The sequence below is a fragment of the Malania oleifera genome, chromosome 6, assembly GCF_029873635.1.
Source record: "Malania oleifera isolate guangnan ecotype guangnan chromosome 6, ASM2987363v1, whole genome shotgun sequence".
Taxonomy (NCBI): domain Eukaryota; kingdom Viridiplantae; phylum Streptophyta; class Magnoliopsida; order Santalales; family Ximeniaceae; genus Malania; species Malania oleifera.
In genome coordinates, this window is record NC_080422.1 from 102,390,949 (window position 1) to 102,417,396 (window position 26,448).

The 26,448-nt window shown below is 36.3% G+C and overlaps 1 protein-coding gene across 1 annotated transcript; it reads right to left on the reverse strand.

Moving 5' to 3' along the window:
* Positions 1–1,305: 1,305 nt before the first annotated feature.
* On the reverse strand, positions 1,306–25,200 carry LOC131158729 (pantothenate kinase 1-like). The gene is made up of 13 exons (XM_058113587.1): positions 24,864–25,200; positions 24,191–24,335; positions 23,319–23,507; positions 23,043–23,098; positions 22,190–22,240; positions 21,938–22,054; positions 21,507–21,626; positions 21,311–21,384; positions 21,108–21,201; positions 7,490–7,618; positions 5,462–5,574; positions 5,105–5,276; positions 1,306–1,771 (listed from the first exon to the last, which is right to left on the reverse strand). The coding sequence occupies exons 2-13, from the start codon at positions 24,324–24,326 to the stop codon at positions 1,655–1,657; spliced, it is 1,368 nt and encodes a 455-aa protein (XP_057969570.1). The 5' UTR covers positions 24,327–24,335; positions 24,864–25,200; the 3' UTR covers positions 1,306–1,654.
* Between the last annotated feature and the right edge of the window lie 1,248 nt (positions 25,201–26,448).

A 26,448-nucleotide genomic window follows, 5' to 3' on the forward strand; every position in this document is an offset into this window, starting at 1 on the left:
ATTTTCTCCTTTTAGATTCCACCATCTAGCTCTCCTACACTAGTTTATTTTATCATTTTTCTTCTATTTTTTAATACATATATCTAACACTAAGATTCTATGTTGTGTGGTTAGGCTTTCACCTGGAATAACTTTACAATCCTTGCATGATAAACAATCTACCCTCCTAGTTAAAAAAAAAAATCTATTTGACTTCTATTTTGTCCACTTTTGAAGGTTATTAAGTGTTCTTCTCTTTTCTTAAAGTAAGTATTCATTATACTAAATCATATGACATAGTAAAGTCTAAGATCATCTCCCCAGACTCATTTTTGTCTCCATATCCATATCCTCTATGTATCCTCTCATAATTTTTATTATCTCTTCCAACGTGTCCATTTAGATCTCCTTCTACAAATATTTTCTCAATCCCTGGTATACCTTGTATAATACTATCCATAGCCAACTTGAGGAGCATAAGCACTAATGATATTTATCTTTTGTCCTAATACCATCTTGATTTTTATAATTCTATCACTTACTCTAGTTACATCCACAATGTTATCTTTTAAGTTTTTGTCTATAATAATGCCTACTCCATTCTTATGTTTTTCTTTTCCAATGTACCAAAATTTAAATCCTAATTTATCGATTTCTTTAGCTTTCTCCCCCACCCACTTAGTTTCTTGAAGGCAAATTATATTAATTCTTCTTCTAATCATTGTATCCACAATTTCCATACTTTTACCCATAAGTGTCCCTATATTCCAAGTTACTAATCTAATACTAGTTTCCTGAACTAACGTATTTACCTGCCCACGTCCAGAATGATGCAAGAACCCTCGCATATTTGACACCGTACCCGGGCGATGACATGGCACGTCACTTTGGGGCGACGACCTAGCCCACCCTCGCCCACTTTTTGCCACACCCAGGTGGTTCAAGTGCAACACGTCGCTCGTAGGGGACGCCCCAGCAAATATTCGATAAAGATTCATATCATAGTGATCTAAAATATTTTACGCTGACTCTCAGCTACCCAACACAACCCTCCTCCTTAACCCGAGCTTGGGACTAGCTGTGTGTGAAAAAATTAGGACATTAAGTGCATCACAGATGGAGTTAAATTGCTGCGCACAGTTATTTACACCAATAAAATGGAAACCAAAATAAAAACTCACTTATCCCTTTTCTTCATCTCTCCCGTGCACAGGCAGAAATATTTTCTATTTGCTCATTTGTTTGAAGAGAAAATAATTTGACAAAGCAGACAAACAAAATGCAGTTTGAAAACTTTGGCCAACGTATCAGGATGGAACAATCGTGTTCCTCAAAGTGATATGCCCCTATATTTATCATAATAGAAGTAGAAAAATTAACAATGTTTTTATTTACAGAGATAAAACTATACTTTTTACAAATTTTTGTGGAAACAATATGGGGTGAGCACTATACTGGTACAACCAATTAATTTCACACCTTGGAGAACTTTGTGTAGCAAAAAAAATAAATAAATGAGAATTCTCGAAGTCCAACAGTAATCAAATCCTCATGCTAGTACTAGCAAAAAGTAAACTTGCAAGGCATACTTCTATCTGCTTGGTTGTGGAATGATTGCTTGCAGCTTTCAAACTGCCAGGAAAGGAACACATTCACATGTTCACCTCCATAACTTTCACCCATTGCTTGAATTTTTTGCTTGCAACTGTTCAATCAGTATTGCCTTCTCCTTTTGTAAAATATCTATCTCAGCTCTTAGTGTCTGCACCTCTCTGCTGAGACTATCTTCACCCTACAAGAAGAAAGCCATAAAATAAGGAATGATTAAAAAAAAACCAGGATGCACATTTATGCAAATGAAAACAAAAGATAAGAAGAATACACAGGTCGGAGTAGAACAGAAAGATTTTGTATGAACAAACACTAAGAAGACAAAGACAATGATGAAGACAAATCAACAGCCTTATCACTTATCCAATAGATCCAACTATCAACTCCTCTTTCAAATTAAATCAAACTGTTACATAGAGAGAGACTCATTTCCAGAAATGCACACAGAAAGTCCTCAGGTTACCAGAGTCCACTCTGTTCCGTCTATTTCCTGCTATGAGCCCCAAACAAAAAGTAAATTCTCCATTGAGAGAGCCCGCAAGACGATAAAAGAGCTCCTTTAAGATCAACAAACGCATGAGAACTAACATATTATTTTTCTAAATGGGCCACCAAACAATGAATACTTTCACTCAACGTCATGAAGAGAGAAGAAAACATAAAAACCAAACCAAGAAAGAAAAAAAATCTGATCTGCATGCATCATATTTACAAAGTCTACTGCTTAGAGTCCATGGAACTTGAGCAGTGAAATATTTATTCCCTGCGGTAAATATTAAAATAATTGCTGAAAAAATATTATCAAGAATCTAAACCAAAGTTTTAAGAAAATGGAGGTCGAATTATGGGTCCAATTTATTTTTATTTTTTTGAATTGATCATGTCATAACATATCAGAGTGACTTGAGGATCAGGGATAATTTCAATTGCAACATTCAAATAGACTGCCCTGCTTCTTATTTGTAACCTTTCAGAGGATCTCACGCAGTGACTAGGTGGCTTCAATAGAGATGACAACCATATATAATATTCCATCAAGCTACAAGGAAAAGAATAGGATATGACTAGTCGATTTCGGACCATCAAATTTATTCTATACTGCCAATAAATTTATACGGGAGAAGCATCAAACCTTTGTACAAGTAAATAATAATAATAATAAAAAAATTATATTCAAACTTTTTACACAGGAAATCTTTTGGATGCTGATCTTACAAGTGTCCTCAACTCCAAGTCTACAACACTTATCATTTGGGTTGGTTTCAAGAAACTTTTTTCAGCATCAACTATAAGGCCACATATTCGGTTATCTTACACAGCCATGAGACGCTCTTTCTTCTTCCCGTAGTGCCTCCAACTTGAGCCAAATTATCCTATCATACAACTATTAAATATTTTGCATATGAAGACATTTAGCCACCAAGCATTCATCTCTCTCTGTACTTTACTTTGTGGTCATTCATCCACCTCAACAACTTCAATCAACTACTTTATAGCATCCGGCACTACAGGCCACACATGCATAGGAGCACTTCAAAGTTGGAATCTCAAGCAGAATTCAAGTACATGTTCTGCCATTAAGTTTCCAACTACCCTTTCTTTTATAAAATATTTCATCTTTCTTGATGTTTACCATGTGGTGTCTATTAAGCAATTTAGAGGATGATTAAATAAATGGAAAACATCGATGATGGAATATAACTATGTGGAACACAATAGCAGCCGACTTGAAAAGATGGCATCACACCAAGTCAATTATGTGGCCAAACAGAATGGTCCATTATTGAATGACAAATCATTGAGATGTTAAGGAGTTAAAGCTTCATATCATCTCTTCTCGCTGGCTGAAGTATTCACTTTCATAAGGCTACCATGTAAGATAGACCTTCAAGCCTTCAATTTTCGGAGGAACTATGGAGAGCCAAACAAACATATGAGTTGAGGGCTGCAAATGAAGAAAGCAGCCTACGTCTCAAGCTTGGTTTAGCTTATTATTTTTTTTATGAGCACAAGCTCACCTTGAGCTCAAAATTTGCCAGGTTGAGCATGTTCATTTCAGCTTGTCAAGCTCATAAGCAAAGTACAAGCTTTTGACAAGCTGCTACAATAATTAAATTTTAAAAAGTTAATTCTTGATAAGCAAACATTTGTTTCATGACATAGGTCAAACTTAATGGCAAAAAAAGAAGATTGGTAACAACTTGACATATCTAGCCTTTTCCTTTGAATTCCAGCCAATGTTGAATTGTAGAATACAGCCATAGAGGAGCCTTGATAGCAATAAAAAGGCATACCTTAGACAATATAGGTCACCTTTCATATCTATGAATATTTTTTTAACAAAATAATAATAACAAATAAGATTGTGTTTTAAGATGAATTGCTTCACATAAAAAGATAAAAAAAAAAACCAGAAATATATATATATATATATATATATATATGAATTATGAAGTTTTAAGAAGTATCTAAATGAGCTTTTACCAAGCTCCTTCATGTATGTTGTCTGTGAATATATGCGAGTGATGCCACCTCTTTGAAAATTATGCTTATGTTTAACTTTCATCAAAGTTAAATGAACTACAAGCTTTTCTCATCAGGCCGTATTACGTGGGATGGACTTTATACTCCCCAGAAACCAGCAGCATGAGTACAGGGTCGCAGGAGTTAATTACTGCTACTTCAATCCCAAACCATCCCTTTGAATTTAAAGAAGGAAACAATAGTAGAAGGAAAGAAAATAATCTTCCATCAAAAATTCAAATATCAACATTTAATTGGATTTCAACACAAGAAATGAGAAATAATGTTTGATAAAACACTGATGCTGTGGTTATTACACCAATAATATCAAGAATAAAAGTACGTATCAATAGCGATTTGTGATACATCAATAATAATACTTGGACAATTTAATATCAATACCACAAATCTATAGATACATTACTGAGTCATAGATATGTATATCTAGGATATATAGGTAAAAGTATTGACATTTCAAAATAATTAAATAACAAATTCAGCAATGACATGCATGGCATACTTTGGCCAGTCATTGTTTAAACAATAACAAAAACAACAAAACCAAACCTTAGTCCCACTAAGTGGAGTCGGCTATATGAATCATTTTCCGCCAATTTATGCGATCATAGACCATTTCTTTTGATAGATTCAAGAATATTAAATCCTTACTCACTATCTCCTCCCAAGTTATTTTAGGTCTACTCCTACCCCTTCTACTGCCCCCCACAGTAACTAAGTCACTCTTCCTCACGGGTGCACTATAAGGCCTACGTTGCAAGTGTCCATACCATCTAAGTCATCCCTCCCTTATCTTATCTTCTATAGGAGCTACACCTAACTTATCTTATTTGGCCAGTCATTGTTTAGATGCACATAATTAAAAACACCAGAATGCACAGAGGCATGCACACACAAACACACACACATACACACAAAATAATCTTAAAACAAAGTTTGAGCAGAAAGCAATAATATGAATTGCTTCACTTACTTCGTATAATTCTCTACTATCGTATTCAGTGCCAGAAGCACAAGAAAGCTCTGTGGTAGACACATGTGGCAGCAACACATCAGCATCGATCCTCTTGTATTTTAGTAGTGCACCTACAGCTCCTAAGAAACCTTCATGTTGTAAAAATACAGCTTGCATTTGACCTTTGGACCTTAGAGAAAAGGGGGAAAAAACATCAGAACACAGAACAGTGAATCAGCTAGTACTTCCATAAAGAAAAAAAATAAAAAAAAAAAAGGAGGAATGCTTGGTTGGTAATTGACTTTGAAAAGGCATTGGACATTCAAAAGTCCCACTAGATAGTCCATGGAAAAGTGATTAGTATCACATCCTTACCAGTAATTAAGCCCATATGAAATATTATCCATTGTGAAGCCATTCCTGCGTATGTATGAACCTCCAAAATAGATCTTCTTAAGCCCCAAGAGGGCAGCTACAAGGTAGGAGATCTGAAATTTATTAAAAAGGCAATAACAATGATTAAAGAACCAAAAAAGTAGAATAAATAAACACATATTTACATAGTTTTCTTGAACATTTAAGCTTGAAAAGATCATAAAAAAGAAAAGAAAGCAAAGAAGAAAAGGGGAGGATGTCTCAACCAACTCTAAATGCTATTTCAACAAAAAATTGATTAAAAGTAGATATAAAAACCCTATATAGGATATGACAATTCCTAAGTTAAAAAAAAAATAATTAAAAGAAACAAATAAAGGGAAAAAATTACCCCACAGACAAGGCCCCCATACTCTAGGCCAAAATTTTAACACAGTATATGAAAGATTAAAGAAAAATAAGAGCCCATTTAGTTGTGGAAAACATTTTCAACTTTTAAATTTTTAGTTTTCCAAAGAAATATAAAAATTTTAGCTTTTTTAAAAATTTTCAAGATCCGTATTAAAATAGTAGAAAATAAAGAATCTCTTTAATGCGCAAACAATTTTTCATTTTTTATTTCTAGATTTCAAAATAATCACATAAAGGACAATTTATTTCCAATTTTTCAAAATTTATATATGGTAATGTTTACAATCATGGATTTTGGGGCTTCAATTTAGGTTTGTGGATTTTGAAGAAACTCTATACATAATCCACAAAAATTTAAGTCCAAGATCCGATTTTCATGCTCCCATATGCAAAGTAAGAGTTAGAAATCTAGAAAATTAATGAAAAGGAGTTTTCAATTTTTCTATATAAATTTGGAAAATTGGAAAACAAGGTGGCATTTTTGTATTGAAAATTTGAAAAGTTAGAATTGAAAAATAAAACTATTTCCACAAGCAAATGGTGCCAAAACAGTTTATTGTTGTCCATTTATTTCATACAAATGTTGCGAAAATGAAAAAATAACTTTCTTGTAATTTTTTGGAAAATTAAATGGAAAATGAATTTTTTTTCCATAACTAAACAGCCCCCTAATTATTACATTTCCATAATTTCTTGGGGTACGACAAAGTCCATTTCTAACATTTTTCTTTCAATGCCACAAGCATGTATGTGCACACACAAACTCCCACTCCAGGAAATTTGAAGTCATTCCTTCCTATCTCCTTTGGCAGAGTAGGTTTTTTTTATTGCTTCCCTTTGGCCTCTTGGATACTCTGGGGTGTTTCTTTGTTTGATTGGCAAAGCATGGGGCAGCTCTTTTTATTTGCATTTGTTGGGTTTCATACCCTTTCCTCGATAAATTTCTTTTTCTATCTAGACTACAAACAGTGAGTGCGTTATTTTTTACAGTGAACATTTCAATTTTGAAGTTATAATCTGGACTGATAAAGCAACAAGCCCACACTCATAATAAAATTTTCAACAAGATATACTGAGTTTCAGTTGAGATTTTACTATTCTGCATGCCCATAATCTTTTGCTAAAGATTCAATGAGAAACTAATGTGGTCAGTTCATGATAACCCAGGTCGCATGCATGCATACTCTATGCATTTATTACCTTTAAAAATACAGGGAAATAACACAACATTCATGAAGTTATTGACAGAGGAGTATGATCTGGTATTGTTCGCAAATGATAATGAATATAAGTTTCAAATATCTGGTAATTGCTTCTGACATTTGATATCCATTGGAGGATTGCAAAGCCACTTTCTTATTATAATATGAATTCAAGCAACATATACAAAATTAAATAAACCATTGCTGCAAAATTAATGATCATTATCCATGAAACTTATATTTCTCCCATGTAGATGACATGAATTAAGTAGACTCATAAGCAGTAAATTGTGAATAGACTCAGAAAAAATAAAAGAAAATAAAATTTGCATACACAATCAGGGTAAACTTTCCCAACACAAATTGCATGGTAATCCTTTTCTCACTTATTAAGATGTTAGCAATGGGTGGTTACCTGTGCTATATGGTATGTAAAATCTCTTAAAAGAGTGGCTGCAAGATCCTCAACTTTGTATTCTGAAAGTTTTCTACTGCCGTTGACCTTCCCAAAGCTAGAAGCAATGGCAGAGGGTGAAAGATTATGCTGAAAAAATTGAAGCAAATCATATAATTATTAAATCCAGTAAACACATTAAGGGGAAATTAAGATGGCAGTTAAATAAAGGAGCAAGGAAGATCAAATTGATTATCCACTAAGAAAAATTTCCTTTTCCATTGCATTAACCACACATCAGATATAACCTCGAAGAGGTAGATGCAAGCGAAAATGAAATGAAACAAGCTAGAGACTAGCCAATTCTTCACAATTCACCCATATTCGCTTCCCTTTTGCCCATGCTTTATTTTATCAATCTGAAAATAAACGCTATTTTCTCTATAAATCTAGGTTTGCATCGTATCAGAACAATAGTAGGAATATGCTCCAGGTCAGTTTATAATTTTCCGATAGCATTCAATCTGGCTAGAACAGTTTTGGGTTGGGGGAGTATGCTTAAACACATTACTTTTTTTTATAATAAAAGAAGGTATATTAGATTGAGAAAGAAAAGTTACAACCTAAGGGGACAAGAAGTCTACCTGAAAAAATAAAAAATAAATAAAAAATAAAAATAAAAACAAAAACAAAAAAATTAAAATTAAAATTAAAATAAGAAATTAAAATAAAAATAAAAAATAAAAATAAACGAATAGTACCTAACCGAGAAAACCCCTTTCAATCCCTTTCTATCATAATTCACCGAGCACCTTAAATTTGCTAGCTCCCTCTAACCCTCCTTCAGTTTGTACTTACCCCCCATCAAAGCACACTTCAATTCCACCAGCATCGCACATTTTTAAATCCAGTTTATCCATTATATCTTGGGCTTCTACGTCCTTCCTAGAAATCACCTCCACTGGTGTAGGTAAAATTCCATCATTGCATGCAGTTTATTATCCAATCCATTGTTCTCAAAATAGGAACCCCCTTTAATCCTTCCAACTAGGCAGGATGTACATATGATAGGTCCCCGAGAAACAACACAGGAATCAAAAACATATCCATATTGTTCCCGAATCTCATCCAACAGAAAACCACCATCACAGTCAATACGTCCCTAAGAACAGCACGGGAACCAAAAACATATCCATATTGCTCCAGAATCTCATCCAACAGCAAACCACCACCACAGTCAAAATCATTGATGTTATTACTATCGTTATCTGAAAAATCTCCCCATTTCTTAGCCTCCTTTCTTTTGCTAACTCCATCACTTGCTATATCCTTCATCTTAGCAAGTGTATCTTCCACGATGCCCAACTCTCCTTCAGAATCTCTCCTTATAACTCGCTGGAATGCTCTCTCTTTGCTTCATATAATTCCCTCATTCACACCCATTGATAGCAGCCTTGCCATGTGCATACACCTTAGGACCTTTAGATTTTTCAGAATTTAATCCTGAAACGCCAGATTTCCTATCCAACCCAGCATCTTTCTTTTATCTTGGAGACACCAGCCTCTAATCCCTCTACAAAACCAAAATCAACGGCCAATTTGACACTTACATTATTATCATCATTTTCATCACGAATTGTTTTCAAAACCAAACTAAAAATCATCCTAAATACTCTCTAAAACCGATTGAAACAAAAAATGAAGAGAGCACAGGAAGAAGAAAGAGCAGTACAGAAAACAGAGGAAGGCGATATGGCAGTGAAGGGACTTCAAGAATTCATCTTATTTCACACACAGAAATGTACACCATGAGCAAGATAAATAGGGAGAAGGAATAACAGAATTAGAGAATCTCGAGCATATACAACTGACCAAGCAAAATTGATAACAAAAAAAAAAGAATAATATGAACAGAAAACGGATTTGTTCAAGCCATTCACGTGGGGTCCCTTCCTTCAGATTTCTGGTGTGAGCTAGGGAACTGAGCTGGAGCTGAAGTCTGGGCATCCTCAATTCGTAACAGCTCCCCGCAAGATGGAGAGTAGATGTTTTCTACTCCCATCTTGGACAGGTGAGAATAAAACAAGGAAGAGGCTATAGGTTTGGTGAACATATCTGCCATTTGCGAGTTGTTGCTGACATGTTGAGTAATCAGACTACCATCTTGAATTTTTTCACGAATAAGATGACAATCTAGCTCAATGTGCTTTGTGCGTTCATGGAATACTAGATTTGCAACAATGTGTAAGGCAACCTGGTCATCACATAAGAGAGTGGCAATCACATAAGAGAGTGGCAAGTTGAGGATAAGGGACTTGGAGATCATTCAAAAGGTAACGGATCCAATTCAATTCGCAGCATACCATTGCCATGGCTCTATACTCTGCCTCTGCAAAAGACCTGGAGACGGTGTTTTGCTTTTTGAACCTCCAAGAGATCAAAGAAGAACCAAGGAAAACACAATAGCCAGTTATGGACTTCCGACTATCAGGACATGAACCCCAATCACTGTCACTATAAGCCTTCAACTATAAACTAAAATCTGATGGATAGAAGAGTCCTTGACCAGGTGCCCTCTTGATATATCTAAGAACCTTGTGTGCTGCATTTAGATGAGGGACTCATGGAGTTTCCATGAATTGGCTGAGAAGTTGGACAGAATAAGAGAGGTCTAGTCGAGTGATGGTTAGGTACATTAATAGGACAATGAGTCTTCTGTAAATGGTGGGATCCCCAATAAGTTCTCCCTCATCCCTTGACAACTTGAGATTTTGATCCAAGGGGATTTTAGCAGGAGTAGACCCAATGGTTCCCGTATCTGATAGAATATCCAATGCATATTTTCTTTGACAAAGATGAATTCCCTTTGCTGATCGTGCAACTTCAATGCCAAGGAAATATTTGAGTTGCCCAAGATCTTTGATCTTAAACTTTTCATTTAAAGCTCCCTTAAGTTCTTCAATAGATCTCATGTCATTGTTGGCCACCATAATTATGTCATCAATATAAACTAAGATGGCAGTGAAGGAACCATTATACATTCGAGTAAACAAGCTATAATCTCCCTTAAATTGAGTGTAACCATGCTGGATGATGAAGGAGGAAAGTTTGGCATACCATTGCCTCGAGGCTTGTTTAAGGACATATAAACTTTTGAGCAGCCTGCAGACCTTTGTTTCATCTGATGTGGGATAACCAGGTGGCAGCTTCATGTATACTACTTCATCAAGATCACCATGAAGGAAGGCATTGTTGATGTCGAATTGATGTAAATACAAGCCTTTGATTGCTACCAATGCTAGTAAGGCTCTGACAAACACTATCTTAGCTACAGGGGAAAAAGTTTCATGATAGTCTATGCCTTCTTCCTGTGTGTATCCTCTGCAGACCAATCTAGCCTTGTATCGTTCAATGGACCCATCAGCACTGTATTTTATCTTGTAAACCCATTTGCATCCGATGGCTTGCTTAATAGGAGGAAGATCAGTGATAACCCAGGTTTTATTCTATTCAAGAGCTGCAATCTCAGTCTGCACAGCTTTCTCCCAATTAGGATTCTCAACAGCATCATGATGGAAATAAGGTTCAATGTTTTTAGTGATAGAGGTGACAAAAGTCTTGTGTTTAGGTGAAATGTTATGATAGGATAAAGTGGCACAAAGAGGAAAAGGACTACCTGGAGCTGCAGGACCTCGTTCCTTGTTGGACTCCTGTGAATGGGTGAGAGAGCTAGCTTGCTGACAAACGAAGTGTTCAAGGTGGGATGGTGGCCTCTTGGTTCTGGTAGATCTCCTTGGGAGATGAGGACTGCCTATAGTGTGGTCTGAGGTCTCACCGGGAGGTTGAGGTTATGTTGAAGGCTGACTTGGTGTATTTTGTGGGCTATTAGGTTCTGCAGTGGCATCAGCTGGTGTAGGAGAGTCTTCATAGGAGAAGTCCATAATAGTAGGCTAAGGAAAGGGAAGCTGAGTAGTGGGGACAGATGTGACTTCTCCAGATTGGAAGGGGAAAATGTCTTCATGAAAAATAACATTCCTCGAGATGAAGATTCTTTTAGTTTGGAGGTCAAACAGTTTGTATCCTTTTACCCCAAAGGGGTATCCCAAGAAAACACACTTTCTGGCACGGGCATCAAACTTGTGTCTGTTATTTGAAAGAGTTGAGGTAAAGGCTAAGCAACCGAAGACTCTGAGGTGGGCATATGCAGGCTTCACTTTAAAAAGGAGTTCAAAAGGAGTCTTGGATTTTAAGATGACAGATGGGGTTCGGTTAATGAGGTAGACTGCTGTTAGCACACAGTCACTCCAATATCTAATAGCAAGTCCACTTTGGAATCTCAAGGCTCTTGCAACATTTAAAATGTGCTGGTGTTTTCTTTCAACTGTGGCATTTTGTTCAGGAGTCTCGACACCAGTTCTTTGGTGAATGATGCCGTTCTCATGATAAAATTGTTTCAGATCAAACTCCCCTCCATTGTCACTTTGAATGGTTTTGATTTTGGTTGCAAATTGAGTTTCTATCAAGGCACAAAATCCTTTTAAGGTAGAATTTGCATTAGATTTAAATTTCAAGAGATATACCTAGGTGCACCTGCTGAAATCATCAACTATAGTGAGAAAATATCGGAAACTATCATAAGAAACTTCATTACATGGTCCCCAAAGATCACAATGAATGAGTTCAAAACGATGTTCAAATTTGAGTTGACTATAGGGAAAAGGAAGCTTGTGAAGCTCGGCTAAGGGACAAACAAAGCAAGGCTTAGCACTTAGTGAAGTTTTGCATACAGGTTCAGGTTTAAGAAAATCTAATTTGACCGATGAAGGGTGTCCTAGGCGATAGTGCCAAAGGTCCAGGCTCTGGCTGTTGGTAATGGCAACTGCTTTTGGTGGTATGTTGGTGACTTTGGACAGGGTTGGAGTCAAAGATGCTGGAGAGACTTCATTCTGCAGCAAATGGTATAACCCATTCTTCACCTCACCCATCCCAGTCATGTGCCAAGTCAAAAGGTCCTGAATAAAATAATTTTCAGATAAGAAAATGAGACAACACTTCAAGGTGTGAGCCAATTTTCAGGCAGAGATGAGATTAAAGGAAAAATATGGAACACAAAGAACATTGTGAAGAATAAGAGCTTTTGTTACTCTCACTGTGCCAACATGGGTCACAGAAACAGCTTCTCCATTAGGCAAGGTTACAGAGTAGGAGACTTCAGCTGTTATGGAGGTGAAGAAGCAGGTTGCACAGACCATATGATCTGTTGCACCTATGTCAATTATCCATGGAATAATTGAAATATCTTTGGGCCTGGTGGTGTAAGCTGAGAGACATAGAGGTATACCAGAGAACTGAGAAATGTGTGCATCATAAGGAGTAGCAATAGCAGTTTAAACAGAATGAACCAAGGCTTGACTGGCCTTCTGGAGCATGGCCATCAGTTGCTGGTATTGCTTTTGGGTTATAGTGCTTTGACCTTCATGAGTTCCTTGTTCTGAAACGGGTAGAGGAGATGCTGAAACTTGATGAGCATACGAACCAGTAGGTGGAATCCTACCATGAAGTTTGAGACCTAGAGGATAGCCATGAAGTTTATAACATTTCTCTGCAGTATGTCCAGGAATATGGCAATGATTGCACACTGGTTTGCTGGGGTTGGCCTTGAAACATCTCTCCAGAGAGTAACCATGAATTTTGCAACAAGAACAGTAGTATTTGTCACGTCTCTAAGAGTTGTTTTGAGGTGTGAACTGTCTGGTGCTATCCTTGGCCAGGAGAGCAAGAGGTTTAGTGGGAGAAGCGTCAGAAGATATCTCTCTATGCTTCTCTTTCTGTTGGATAATCGAGTAAACTTCATTCAAATTGGGAAAAGGTTTAATAAGCAATATCTGTGCCTTCAAACCTTTGTAGGAGTCATTGAGTCCCATTAGGAACTTCATTACCCAGTCCCTCTGTTGATTTTCGATCACTATTTTCAAGCCACCACAGCTACAGCTAGGGATGGATTCATAGTTCATTAGTTCATCGAGAAGTGTTTTCAGCTTGGAGAAGTAACAACTCACCGAATCTTGTTGCTGCATCAAGGCAGCTATCCCTTGTTTGATTTCATAAATCCTTGGGGCATTTTGTTGCGCTAGACGATGCTCAAGCTCAACCCACAGCTGATGTGCCGTTTCTGCATATAGGGTGCTGCATTTGATGTCAACCGACATGGGGTTTTGCAGCCAAGTAATAACAATGTCATTGCATCAAAGCCAATGATCCATCAAGGGACTGTCGGGATCAGTTGGCACACAATTGCTGTCATCAATGAAACCCAGCTTGTTCTTAATACGCAAGGCACGCTTCATTGACCTTGCCCAAGGATGACAATTGCTGGAATCCAGCACTTGCGTGACGAGTAAAGCTCCAGAGTGGCCATTAGTGCTGATGAAGTATGGACTGCTAGGCTGTGATGGATCAATATGGTTTGATTGATGGTTTGAGGCTGTTGAATTGGTGTTATGGTTTTGGTTTTGATTGGTGTCTTGATCGGAATTGGTAGAATCAGTTCGAGCCATTAATACCAACTTGGCTCTGATACCATAAAACAGTTTGAAACAAAAAATGAAGAGAGCACAGGAAGAAGAAAGAGCAGTACAGAAAACAGAGGAAGGTGATATGGCAGTGAAGGGACTACAAGAATTTGTCTAATTTCACACACAGAATTTTACACCATGAGCAAGATAAATAGGGAGAAGGAATAACAGAATTAGAGAATCTCGAGCATATACAACTGACCAAGCAAAATTGATAACAAAAATAAAAGAATAATATGAACAGAAAACAGATTTGTTCAAGCCATTCACGTGGGGTCCCTTCCTTCAGATTTCTGGTGTGAGCTAGGGAGCTGAGCTGGAGTCGAAGCTGGAGCTGAAGTCTGGCCATCCTCACTTCGTAACACTCTCTGCATGTAGATTCATTCTATGCTTATTTTGGAGAGCTGGAGAGAGATTTTGTATTTCATTAACATCTTCCTAAATACCCACATATCGCGTATAAAAGTTCAGCTAAGATAGTGGGCTTGTTCAGTAACAGAGTCGTGCCAGGGAAGGGCCTGATCACCCATATCCTTGCATTGCCTTTTTAGATACAAGGCCCATCTGTGAAAGCCCCTGTTTATGAGAACCTGCTTTTGAACCAGAGAAAAGCCCATAGCATTCTTGTGAAAACATTGGGCCTGTTCTATTAATGGCCCAATTTTGTTAAAAAAGAAGCACCACCTTTCTCACAAACCTGGTCCGCATCCAAGATGAATACCAGACAACCAGGCCCAGATTTTGTAGCCTTGCCATCCCCTATCACAACCCTAGCCACCTCTGCAATATTAGCAGCGACCACCAGAACCCTAGTTCCTTGCACCTTACAGTTCAATCATTGTGCCATTCATATGACTGTGCTGCACTCTAGTTTACACCACAATGACAATGAACTAGCAAAACCTTGTGTTTCTTTCTGAATTTCTTTCAAACATGCTTAAGATACATTCTCAGAATTAGTTTGATTCAGGAATTAGCTTTATCAAGGTCGTTCAGCTATTATAAGGTTGAGATCTTCTATGAGGACAGTGAATGCTCGAAAAAAATTTGTGACTTCAGATCTTTATTTAAGATTGTATGATTGCTTCATTTCTTCTTCTTCCTTTTCTGTTCTTGTTCTCCTCCTCCTTTTTCTCCCTGTTTAAACTCCTCAGTCCTTCTCCTGTTCTTCTTAATTTGTCTTTTCTTTATATTATTTCTAAAGCTAGGACACCACAAACTTCCCCTGCAACTATCAAAATAATCCTCTATTAGACTTCATAGGTCCACGCATAAACCAAGTTCGAAATCATAGTGTTGAATTCCGATAAATCAAGCAATCATCCATAATATGCTTAATTTTAGAACTTAAGTACAGAACTTATCATCCTATCAATAAATATATGACATATTCATGGAATTTATGAACTGAGAGCAATCTAAAATTTCCTCTCACAGGTAAACAAGGCAATTGAAAATATAAGAAGCTGGTATTTTTAGCATGAAACCATTTCAAATCCCCATGGTAAGCCTCATTTCTAATGGATGAAATCAAAAGCACAAAAGCACAATCTGAAATAAGTTCATAGACACACGAAGACAAGCACGCAACATAGGAAAATTGATGACATTGCAATACTTTTGAGGAGAAAGAGTGAATAATGTTACAGGGATTTGTAAAAGGGAGATGCATATGGGGTTTCTGTCCATGTTGCATTATGATTTATTAACTATGTTTAGTTTGCAAAGCTCTCCTTCCCTATCAAAACCTTGGGAACATGAATGCTTGACAGGAATTTGATACAATTGTATAAATAAATAAATAAATATATGTAAACATATAAATTGAAGCAGAACTAGTAGAGAACTAGCTGTTGCAAGGCTGCCACATGGCTCAGATTTTAAATGCTTGCATTAAATCATTATACATAAAAGTACAAACAGTCTCAATCATTTTATGGACAAACATATCCTTGTTTTTTATAGTAAGACGATAAAATTCCTAACAGAAATATACTATATATAGAGGTATGAATAGAGTAAATAAATTTGTAGATAAAAGCATCATAATTTTTAAATGCAAGACTAAACATTCCTAAAAGAAACAAACTTTCATAAATTATATGCTGTTATGGTTGAAGATTGGCAGCCTATTGTCATGGACTTTGAAATTCCAACACTTCCTTCCTGGCACTTAGAACACTCTCAGACGGCTTTGAATGCTAAGTCAACCTTAATCTAGTCAAACCAGCTCAAAAAGTAATGAATGAAGAATTAGGAGAGTGATGTGAGTAAGAAGACTCTAATAGCTCACTTTGATTGGATGCTTACAAATGATATTTCTACCTCTATTTATACTATTACACCTCCCTAACCAATGGTGGAAATTTTGATCCTACCATTTACAACGAGCATCTAGAATGGTCCATGGAAATGTTTACAACTTTCTTAATTTTCTATAATAACAACGCTTTCTACATCATTTCCAAGAAAACTCTAGAAATTATAATAGTTACATATAATAATTATATTCTTCTAGATTTTTCTCCAAGAAGATTCTAGAGACAAATCCACCTAAGTATCCACGTAATACCCACAAGCATTCACATGGGAACATTGTTAACAAGTTGGCGAGTTGTTACATTCTCCCCACCTATCCTAACATCCTCATTGTAAATTTTTCTTGGGAGTTGCCTATTTCATTCTTGAATTGCCACTAGGAGTCTTAATGTTCTCAACTTGCTTCACTATCAGGGTTGTCCCTTCAACTTCACCAAGTAATCCACATAGGTTCATATGATCTCCTAATTAGGAATGACCCAATGAGCAAAGACACAGTCCACCTTCTTGTCATAAGAAGTAGTTATGAATTTGGGAGCCCTTTTTGAATACCCTTGGCTTGGGTCTTCCATGTTGGCATGATATGGATTGAGTAAGCTTACATGGAAAACAGGATAAATCCTGAGGTAGCTTCACTTGGTTGGTCACCTTGCCAACCCATTAAATGATCGGAAAAAGGTCCTTTACACCTCCTAACCCCTTGTGTAACTTCTTGAATGCTCTAGCTTGGTTGGAAGGAGCTTCACCAAGACAAGCTCCCATCTTGATATTCGTCACCATCCCTTATATGCCCATTTCTTCATCTTCTTAGCTGCCAAGGTCAAATGATTTGTCCATATATATCAATTTGCTTATGCCAGGGCTTGGCAAATTTGTGAGCTGCTGGACTATTGCTTATACACCCTATAGTGATGGTATCAAGCATTAACAGTTGTTCAATTGTTGTCCCGTGGCTACCACAAAAGGGCTCCCATGTGCAGACACACTTCTTTGTAAGTTAGGTGAATTGTGCTATATCAAGCAACTAAACCCAATCCTTTTAGTTAGCACTGACCTCAAATATAACTCCAATAGGCATTCAGCCTTTTGGTTTGGCCATCATTTTGCGGATAAAAGCTTGTGGAGAAGTTAAAATTCAAACCCATGAGCTGGAAGAGTTCCATCCAAAATTGCCCCATGAATCTTCCATCCCAATCACTTACTAAGATAATCAGAACTCCCGAACAATTAATCATATTCTTTAAAACATATATATAAATCACTTCTTCTACGGGCAGGTATAAACACCTATATAGGGTAATATTCCATGAGAACCATCAATAGAGCCACCTCGCCACACCATTTCCCAAGGCATAATTTTATATTGCATGCTACACCATAGATGGGCTTGGCCTAAAAGTTCACTACCTTAAGCCACCCTTGCTTCTTTGGATATTTCCAAGTCGTTCCCTCGATGAAATTTTTGGAAGCATCCATATCCACCAAAGCACCAGTCTCCAACTCATTCACCATAGTCTTCACTTACATGTGGCTTTTATTCTCGCTCGTGGGCACCTCAACTTTCGCCTTGATGGCATTCAATAGTTGTAATGAACCGATTTGTGTCTCCTCTTCTTGTTGATTACCCTCCTCGTCTTGAAACAAGTTGGAGAGTTTGCCCCTCTTTGGGCACTCCATGGCTAGGTGAGGGGCTTCATAAAGGAAGCAAGGGAACGCTGGTTTGTCACCACCACCCATATTTCCATTATTCATCTTGTCTTGCTTGAGGATGGCTTGTGAGCCCCCTCCTTGGCCAGACTTCCATTATCTCCTCCACCTTTTCCCTTATTGTTCTTTGACCCCTAGTACTTGGATTGGTCATTCTTAAATTCCATGAGAGATTCCACTACTACTATTGCTGAAGCAAGGCCTTCCACATGTTGCCATTGTAGTTTCAATCTAGCCCAAGGTTGTAGGCCATTCGTGCATGTAAAGGGCAATTACTTCTCAAGCATGTCCAAGATTTTAAGCAAGAAATCGGAGAATTCTTTCACAGAATTCCAAACATCCCCTTTATGGGTGAACTGTCAAAGCTTGCTATGAGCTTTGTGCTCCATGTTTTGAGGATAAAATTGTTTCTTGATCTCCTTTTTGAAGTCATCCCTAGTGTTGATGATGCAAGTTCCTCTCTCTCTATATTTGAAATATCTTCTCCTCCACCATACGAGGGCGGAGTCAAAAAATAAATAGGTGCAGTCTTAATCTTGCTTTTTTTTTTCTTATTAAAAGGCATCAAGGAGATGCCACCCATGTACAAACAACAATAAACTTACTCGCTTTGCAGGGCATCAAAAAATAAAGAAACACAAGTGAGTCAACTAAAGACAAACCACTATGCCATCTAGTAATAGTAGTAATCTAGAAGTTTTTAAAAACATACAAGGCATTGTTGTTCCTTTGAAAGCTCTCTAATTCCTTTCCCTCCACAAAACTAAAATATGTCCAAGGGAATGAGGGACAAGGCTTTCTTCCTCTCCTTACTAGGAGGATTCCTTTCGAAGCCCATAACTCTCCTTCCACTATTCTAGCAAAAGCCCACTAATGTTTGATTAATAAAAAACCCAAGTTCCACAGGGTTCAGTTCCAGGAATAGTGCAAAAGGATGTCATCAATAGTTTCTGCACTTCGAAAACATAAGAACCACGCTCCCTTTTGTGAAGGTCATGTAAGAATTTTCTAAAGAGTTGCCTCCAATGCAAAGAAAGAAACTTTTGTAAAGGATCTTGTTTTCAAGATGAGTTTCCAAAAAAAATTATAACAAAGGGCACGGTATTGATCTTCTTAGAATCCTCCCTCATGCTTACAACCTCAAATATTGTTTAAGACTCCATTAGAAATTATCATTATCAAGTTCTTTCCTAGAGCCACCATAATATTTGGTAGTGGAACATCAATTTTAGATGTCACGCAAATAGTAACATTACCTTGAATTATCACCATCTTATAAAGACACCAATCCGCTTTGACATCCTTGATTTCTTCCTTCAAGGCCACATGATCGACTTGGAGTAACCCCTGGTTGGTTCCTTGATGAATCCATCATGGAATTAAGGAGGCCTTGCATCTTCCCATGAAGCTCATCATCCCCCAACTTGAGCCCTTCGATGCCTCCTCGAACCTATCTTGTCCATCAACCATAGAAAGTTCCACCTTAGCAAGTTGTGCATCCATGGAAGCCGCATTGTATCTTAAGTGAGAGTTCTCCTTCCTTCCCTTACCTATATCCTTGTCAACATTGCTCTCTTGCATTAGCAACACGACATCTTGCCAAATAATGTCCCCACATAACCATGCTCTAATACCAATTGTAATGGGCTTGAAAATTCCAACACTTTCCATGTGGCACTTAAACATTGTTGGAGGACTAAGAGTACTCAGTCAGCCTTAATCTACTTGAAGTTTGAACCATGCTCACAAAGTAATGAGTGAAAGAAGAGTGATGCAAGTATGAAGACTATTATAGCTCACTTTGCTTAGATGTTTAGAAATACAACTTCTATCCCTATTTTATACCACTCCACCTTCTAACCAATGGTTGAGATCAATTTGATGCTACGGTTTACAAGGAGCAACCAGAATGCTCCATGGAAATATTTACAACCTTCTTTACTATCCATTATAACTACATTTTCTAAATAATTCTCCAAGAAGACTCTACAAATTATAATAATTACATATAATAACTATATTTTCTAGATATTTCTCCAAGAATATTGTAGAGAAAAATCCACCTAAGCATCGACATAATGCCCACATAAGCATTCACATGACACCACATGACCTATGAGTCGGCTAGTTGTGACACACTAGCATGCCTTTATAAGTAGAAACTTAATAAAAAATATTTAAGATGATGAACAAAATAAAATAAAACATGTTCTTTGCATGGGCCTACGTTGTTTGCATGAATAAGCTCATACTATATGTTCTTCTAGGTAAAAGACTATATGTTGTTTAAATTAAATTTCATTTATCTATTTAATGTTAATAAATTTTATTTAATATTATTAACATTAAGTACATATTAAATATATATAAATGTTGTTTATATGGTCAAGGATTGGCAGCCAAGACTTAATAACAAATTTTAAATGAAGAACAAAATAAACAAAACATTTACATTGCATGGCCTGCAAATACTTATATGTATTTAAATTCTTATTGGTTGTTTGTTTTTTCAGCCTTGAAGCCATTCTTTATAACTGGGGGAAAAAGAAGAAGAAGAAAGGCGGACTTTACCTTCCCCCTCTTATTTCTTTTGATATTAATAATAGATAACCTATGAACACAAGTGTGGAACGTTTTTCCTCCCTTTTGGTTCTTAGAAACCCCTCTTTACGCAGGTACATATGCATCTAATCGCTTGCCTTTGTTGCTTTGCTTCAGGGAGAGGGTGTGGGAACAGTTCTCATTTCGATTGAATTTCATAATATAAGAAAAGCAAGAATCCTCCCAACGTTTAATAAAGAGTAAAACTTGCTAAGTCATGACTAATGAGCTCGTATGCACCAGATAACAGTATCCTTTCTATTGTAGTGTGGACAATTAATGCTTTTTAAAAATGACATAACACGAATTAGATTGGGAAAAGCAGAGAAAATTCATTTCAGAAACCTAAGCAAGTCTATGAGTCTCAAACAAATGGCGCTCAATTTTCTACAGCACCAAAGACAAAGTAATCAGAGAGAGAGAAAGAGAGTATTTACCTCTGGATAACCCACATCTCCATAGATATCTCCAACTGTCAAGTCCAGAGCAAAGTTATCCCCATGCTGACTCAATTCCAAGAAGTCATCATAACTAGGAAAATAAAAGATCAAAGAATCTAAAATAAAGAGCATAGTTGATCAAACTGAACATTAGTTTTGTGTCTAAATATTTAGAATACCTCTGACAATTAGTTAATAACCTGGCAAGGCCTAAGATAGTGCCGCCCCCAAAGTGGGTACCAGTTATTCGTTCAAATTTTCTGTTTCCGATAATCTGGATCAAATCAAATGTGGTAAATGGATTAGAGCAAACTTATGTTTAGCAACATAATATAGAGCTGTAAGGTGTCCTGAACATAAATGAAGTGTTTGAAATCGAATGAAGTTTCCACATACCTTAATTATGCTAACACCAGAACCAATGTTGACAAGAAGGTAAGGGAATAAAGTATTTGAGTCAATTTCTAAAAATGTCTTCTTCCCACATACATGTGTAAAAGCTTCATGATCAATTTCCTATCCAAGAAATCATTTTAAGCGAAAGTATTATATGTCAGTGAACATATAGATACTGTCAAAGTTGAACAGCACAAGATGACACATTAAACATCCATGTATTGAGTATCTCTATGTATAGATGCCGCATAATGATTTTACAGTCATAAGGCAATGGAATGATAAAGAAAGTTGAGCATATTAGTGCAAATTTAATATAAAGAATACTCCATTTTAATAGTTAAATTCACAACGATAGACTATAATTTTTTATAACCCATGTTGATGGAGTATGAGAAAATAAGAGAAGCCCAAAACTTTCAATGGTATACCTGTAGCAAATAATTTGCGCCAGCTACAACACTAGCTATTTCATCAACCTTGTCAAGTGTAATGCCTAGCTTGTCTCTGAAAATATCTGCATACTTGTATGCCCCACCTCCAGTGGCCTATTTCAAACAAGGAGAAAAAAAATGAAAAAAAAAAAAATCAAGAAATGAAAGTTTCATGAAAGTCAGCATTGGTGTGATGGCAGGTGCTCATCTGCCTAGGCCAATGACATTGGTCTGAATCCAGGAATTAACCTTCCAGCAAAGGGAGTCGGGCTGCTTCCCATCCACCCTCCCTGGACCCTGCTATAAGCAGGAGCCTTGTGCAGTTGACCAAGCTTAAAGCTTAAGAAATGAAAGTTTCAAAACCCAGATACCACAAAAAGTATATAAGACATTAATCACATTCAAGTAGCAAAATAGCTAGAATGCAAAAAATGTGAGGGAAGTAAAAAATATGTCAGAAATATAAGAATGTACTGACAATATTTTGCAAAAACACATGTCAAATCATTGATAATGTTTATTATTGCAAAAAATATCACAGTTACCAATGCATGCACCAATTTTCATCATTCTAAAAATTTATGAGCTCAAATTCAAAAGGTTTGAAAAAACCAAATTCTCTCTTATATTACCTATTAACAAGTTTGTCTTGGACCAACAGTAAAGGACATGAAGAATGGGTTAAAAATTATAAAATTTACCAACATTTGAACCCAAAGGATAATGACCATTCACCATTTATTTTCCCTTAAATTCCTTTAAATGGCTAGCAAAAAAATTTCTTTGAAGTGAACTTGAAATTTATGGTGTTTAATGCATGCACCAATTTTACATAATACGCTAACACAACAGCTATCATCCTTCACCAAAATGTTTTATGGGATTATCTAAGCAGAAGGTATCCTATAAGATTATGTAAAATCTCCAGGTTTTGAGTTTGCTGCAACAAGATGTTTCTATTTAAATTTATTGAGATTTTTCATTAAAATCAACAAATACAAGTTGTGCATTTGCATGCAGGCATGCACACACACACGCACGCATGTACAGAGTAGGGGTGAACTGTGGGACACACAGAATAACATCCAGTCATGAAACTTGCCTTAATCGTTATATTTTTAAGATAGCCCGTTAATGGTGGAGGATCCAAACTTGCACCTGAAAAAGAAAATGAATATTTTACTATGGCGCTACTTTGGATTGCTTAATGAGTTTTCATTAATTTTTTTTTTAGAACTTCACATTGTTCGCTCGTGCAATTCACAATCTAGTATAGTTTCTACCAACTGATGAACACTTGCAGTATTAGATTCACAAAAAAGAGAATGGGAGAAATATATATATATATATTTCCTTCAAATCAGATATCAAGCCTGACCTTTAAACAGTTTTTCAGTCTGAAGAAACTCAATCCATTGATTCAAATGTTTTGTCTCAAACATGGTAACATGTAGGAGCCCGCCAAGACTGTGACACTCTATGGTATCCCCATCTGAAAGGATGTCATTCTGCCCTTTTGTACATCTCTTGTTGTGCCTTGAAAGATACACTACTTTGATAAGAGTTCCTGTAGTTGATAATCACTACTATAAACTGATTTATGCTGAAACAAAATGTGAAAGAAAAAACCTAGACAATAAAGATATTTTAGCATAACAAAAGTTTCCAATGGGTTATAAACTTCAACAAATTGAAAGTGAAAAGATTCACTTCAAAAGCTCCAATAAAATGATCATAACATTTCTACCAGAAAAAAAAATTAAAATAAAAAAAAAAATAATATGTTTCCAGTTAAAAAGTTAAATATCCAATGATAATTTCAACATATTAAAAGTGACAAAATCTCTTTCAAAGTTTAAAGGCTCCCATTAGAGTGATCATACAATTTTCTCCCTCAAAAAATTGAAGGGGAAAAAAAAAAAGGTAATTCATTTACATTAAAATGCAAAGTAGGCATAAAACGAAATAAAATAAATAAAAGAAAATATGTGGGCTATAAAAAGTTAACTAATTAAACTCTCAAATTGAAAAACAATCTCAATCTGTTTATACTAGTAAAATTACAGTACCCAGACTAAATCCAGTTTTAAAAAAATGGTATCCCATATTCTATATACAAATTGTGGCATCCCATATATTCCATGTTCAAATTGACAAACTATCTATAATACTTCACAAATTCTAATCTAAGTCTTGCAGCATATGTATCTTTTTAAAAAGCAATATTCTAAGCAGAAATACGAGTGGAACCTCCAATGTCTAGTGATATGAGAGAGCTCTCAAATGGAAGTTTGGGGAGAAGAACTTCTGGATCCAGCTTATGAAAATTTTGATGAGCCATAACTCCATTGCGTTCAAATTCGCATTGATGCTTTAAGTTTTCCATTTTCAACACCTGTAAGAAACCGTATGGCTTAGTTATCGTGTTCAAAATCAACATAACTGTGGATAGAGACCAAGAAATACTTATTATGGATTCAACTTCCAATCATTCTACAAAAAGAAAATAAAATACAATAATACAATTGGGTAACTAGTTTCCAGCAACTTGCATCAATCAGGGAAGTATAACACATACATCCAAAATCTTCCACGGATTACCTCCAAAAGAAGATATTACCCATGTCAATGAAACCTCTTAAAATCCAATTGTAATTAATAAGATGGTTTTGTAGTCTCTTACACTGCATTTGGGAACATGGGTTCAATTCATGGATTTGAAATTATGCGAATTTACACAAAACGCAAAAGAAAATCATGTCGAATTTTGTCGAATTCCACACAAACTCAAATACAAGCCCATCACGACTGAACCTACTTATCCATGCCATTTAATATACTTAACAACGCCTTAATTCCAACTCCTTGCCGTTGCCCACATGATTTTTTTTTGCCATCCACATGAAATGCAGAAGAAACTTACATTTATATTAGTAGAGGCAAGAACGTACTTGCTGTAAATGAGTGTTTATGTCACAACATAGCACCTTCGAATAATCAATTGCCATGGCTGACCCATAATTCATTAACTAATGTGAATATCAATTGTTTGGGGATAAAAACGATGAATTTATCACGCAGAAACATGGGCTTCGTTCAATCCAGCTTCAGAATCCACAACAGACCAAGCATTCTTGGCAACTACCTGATAAAAAAGAAAAGCATGCTTGGCAACGATAAGAGTTGCCTCATTGGCATTTCTACATGCAAGAGATACGCAAACGCTTCAAAGAATTCCTCAAACGACCTGCATCTCCAGCAAGCCAGCCACACGAGATAGGAGAGAGAGAGAGAGGATTTATTGAATGGATAGATTTACGGCAGAATAAACGACCGTACAAGGCGTTCAACCCTCCAATTTATTCGCTGAGGAGGAAAATGCGGTGCTGAAAGGATCGGCGACTGGATGCCGTCACCGGCGGCCGTCTAAAAATCGCAATTAACAGAGTAAAAGATGGATTGCCGCTCGAAGAAGTTTGAAATTGCAACTTGTATTTTATTAGAAATATGTAAGTTTTTGTACATTTATATTTGTGCCCTTTTTACATTTACATTTCTATTAAGAAGTACATACAAATACTTGCGCGCTTGCATTTTTATAAAGTAAAAATAGATGATAAAAAAAATGATTTTCTCTCAATCCCTAACTCTCTATTTCTCAAAACTTCCTTCTCATTCCTCATTACTTTCATCTCCAAATATCTCCATAGCAAAATTCAACTTTTGTCATGGTATGAAAGCATTATTGCTATTCTAAAATTTTGTCATGGATTTCGATGTCATGTCGTCTTCCTCTTCCTCTAACCTCACTTAACGATCCTTCAAACCTCTATTTCTTACATCATGGTGAAAATCCCCGCATAATGCTTGTTATCAATCAATTAACCGATGACAATTATCACTCATGGTCGAGATCAATGTTCAAAGCCATCAGCGCTAAAAATAGAAATGGATTCATCAATGGAATCCTCAAGAAGTCGTTTATTGAAGCTGATCTTCTTTAATTGTTGTAGATTCGATGTAATGATATGGTTGTCTCGTGGATCCTCAATTCAGTTGCAAAGAACATAGGATCAAGCAGTCTCTACATTGATAGCGCTATAGACATGTTAAAGGATTTGCAAGATCGTTTCTCACAAGGTAATTGTTGTGAAATAGAGCATCTTCCAACAATGCGCAACAGAATAACAATATTGCTGTAAAGAATCAAACAAACATTTGTAACAATATAAATGGTGATAAAGAGAATATATCTACAACCACAACAATAAAAAGAAAGTAATAATAAAGGCAACGACACCATGAATTATGTGGTTCAGCCAAGCCTACATCCACGGGAACAATCGCAAGAGATTTCACTATGAAGATCAAAGATTACACACTATAATGATCTTCTCTCCTTTTCTCACCCTCTCTCATTCTTTTACATGTCAAAATAGGCCCAAAAGAATATATATATAACAAGCTCTTAGAGGCTTCCCTCCGAATCCCCAACCGTCACAACATTT

Coding starts and splice junctions, on each gene's coding strand:
- LOC131158729 (XM_058113587.1), bottom strand. CDS start 24,326: ATGGAAAACTTAAAGCATCAATGCGAATTTGAACGCAATGGAGTTATG. Junction 23,508..24,190: donor CATATCACTAGACATTGGAG/GTTCCACTCGTA, acceptor TATCAACTACAG/GAACTCTTATCAAAGTAGTG. Junction 22,241..23,042: donor TTAAAAATATAACGATTAAG/GCAAGTTTCATG, acceptor TCCTGCTTATAG/CAGGGTCCAGGGAGGGTGGA.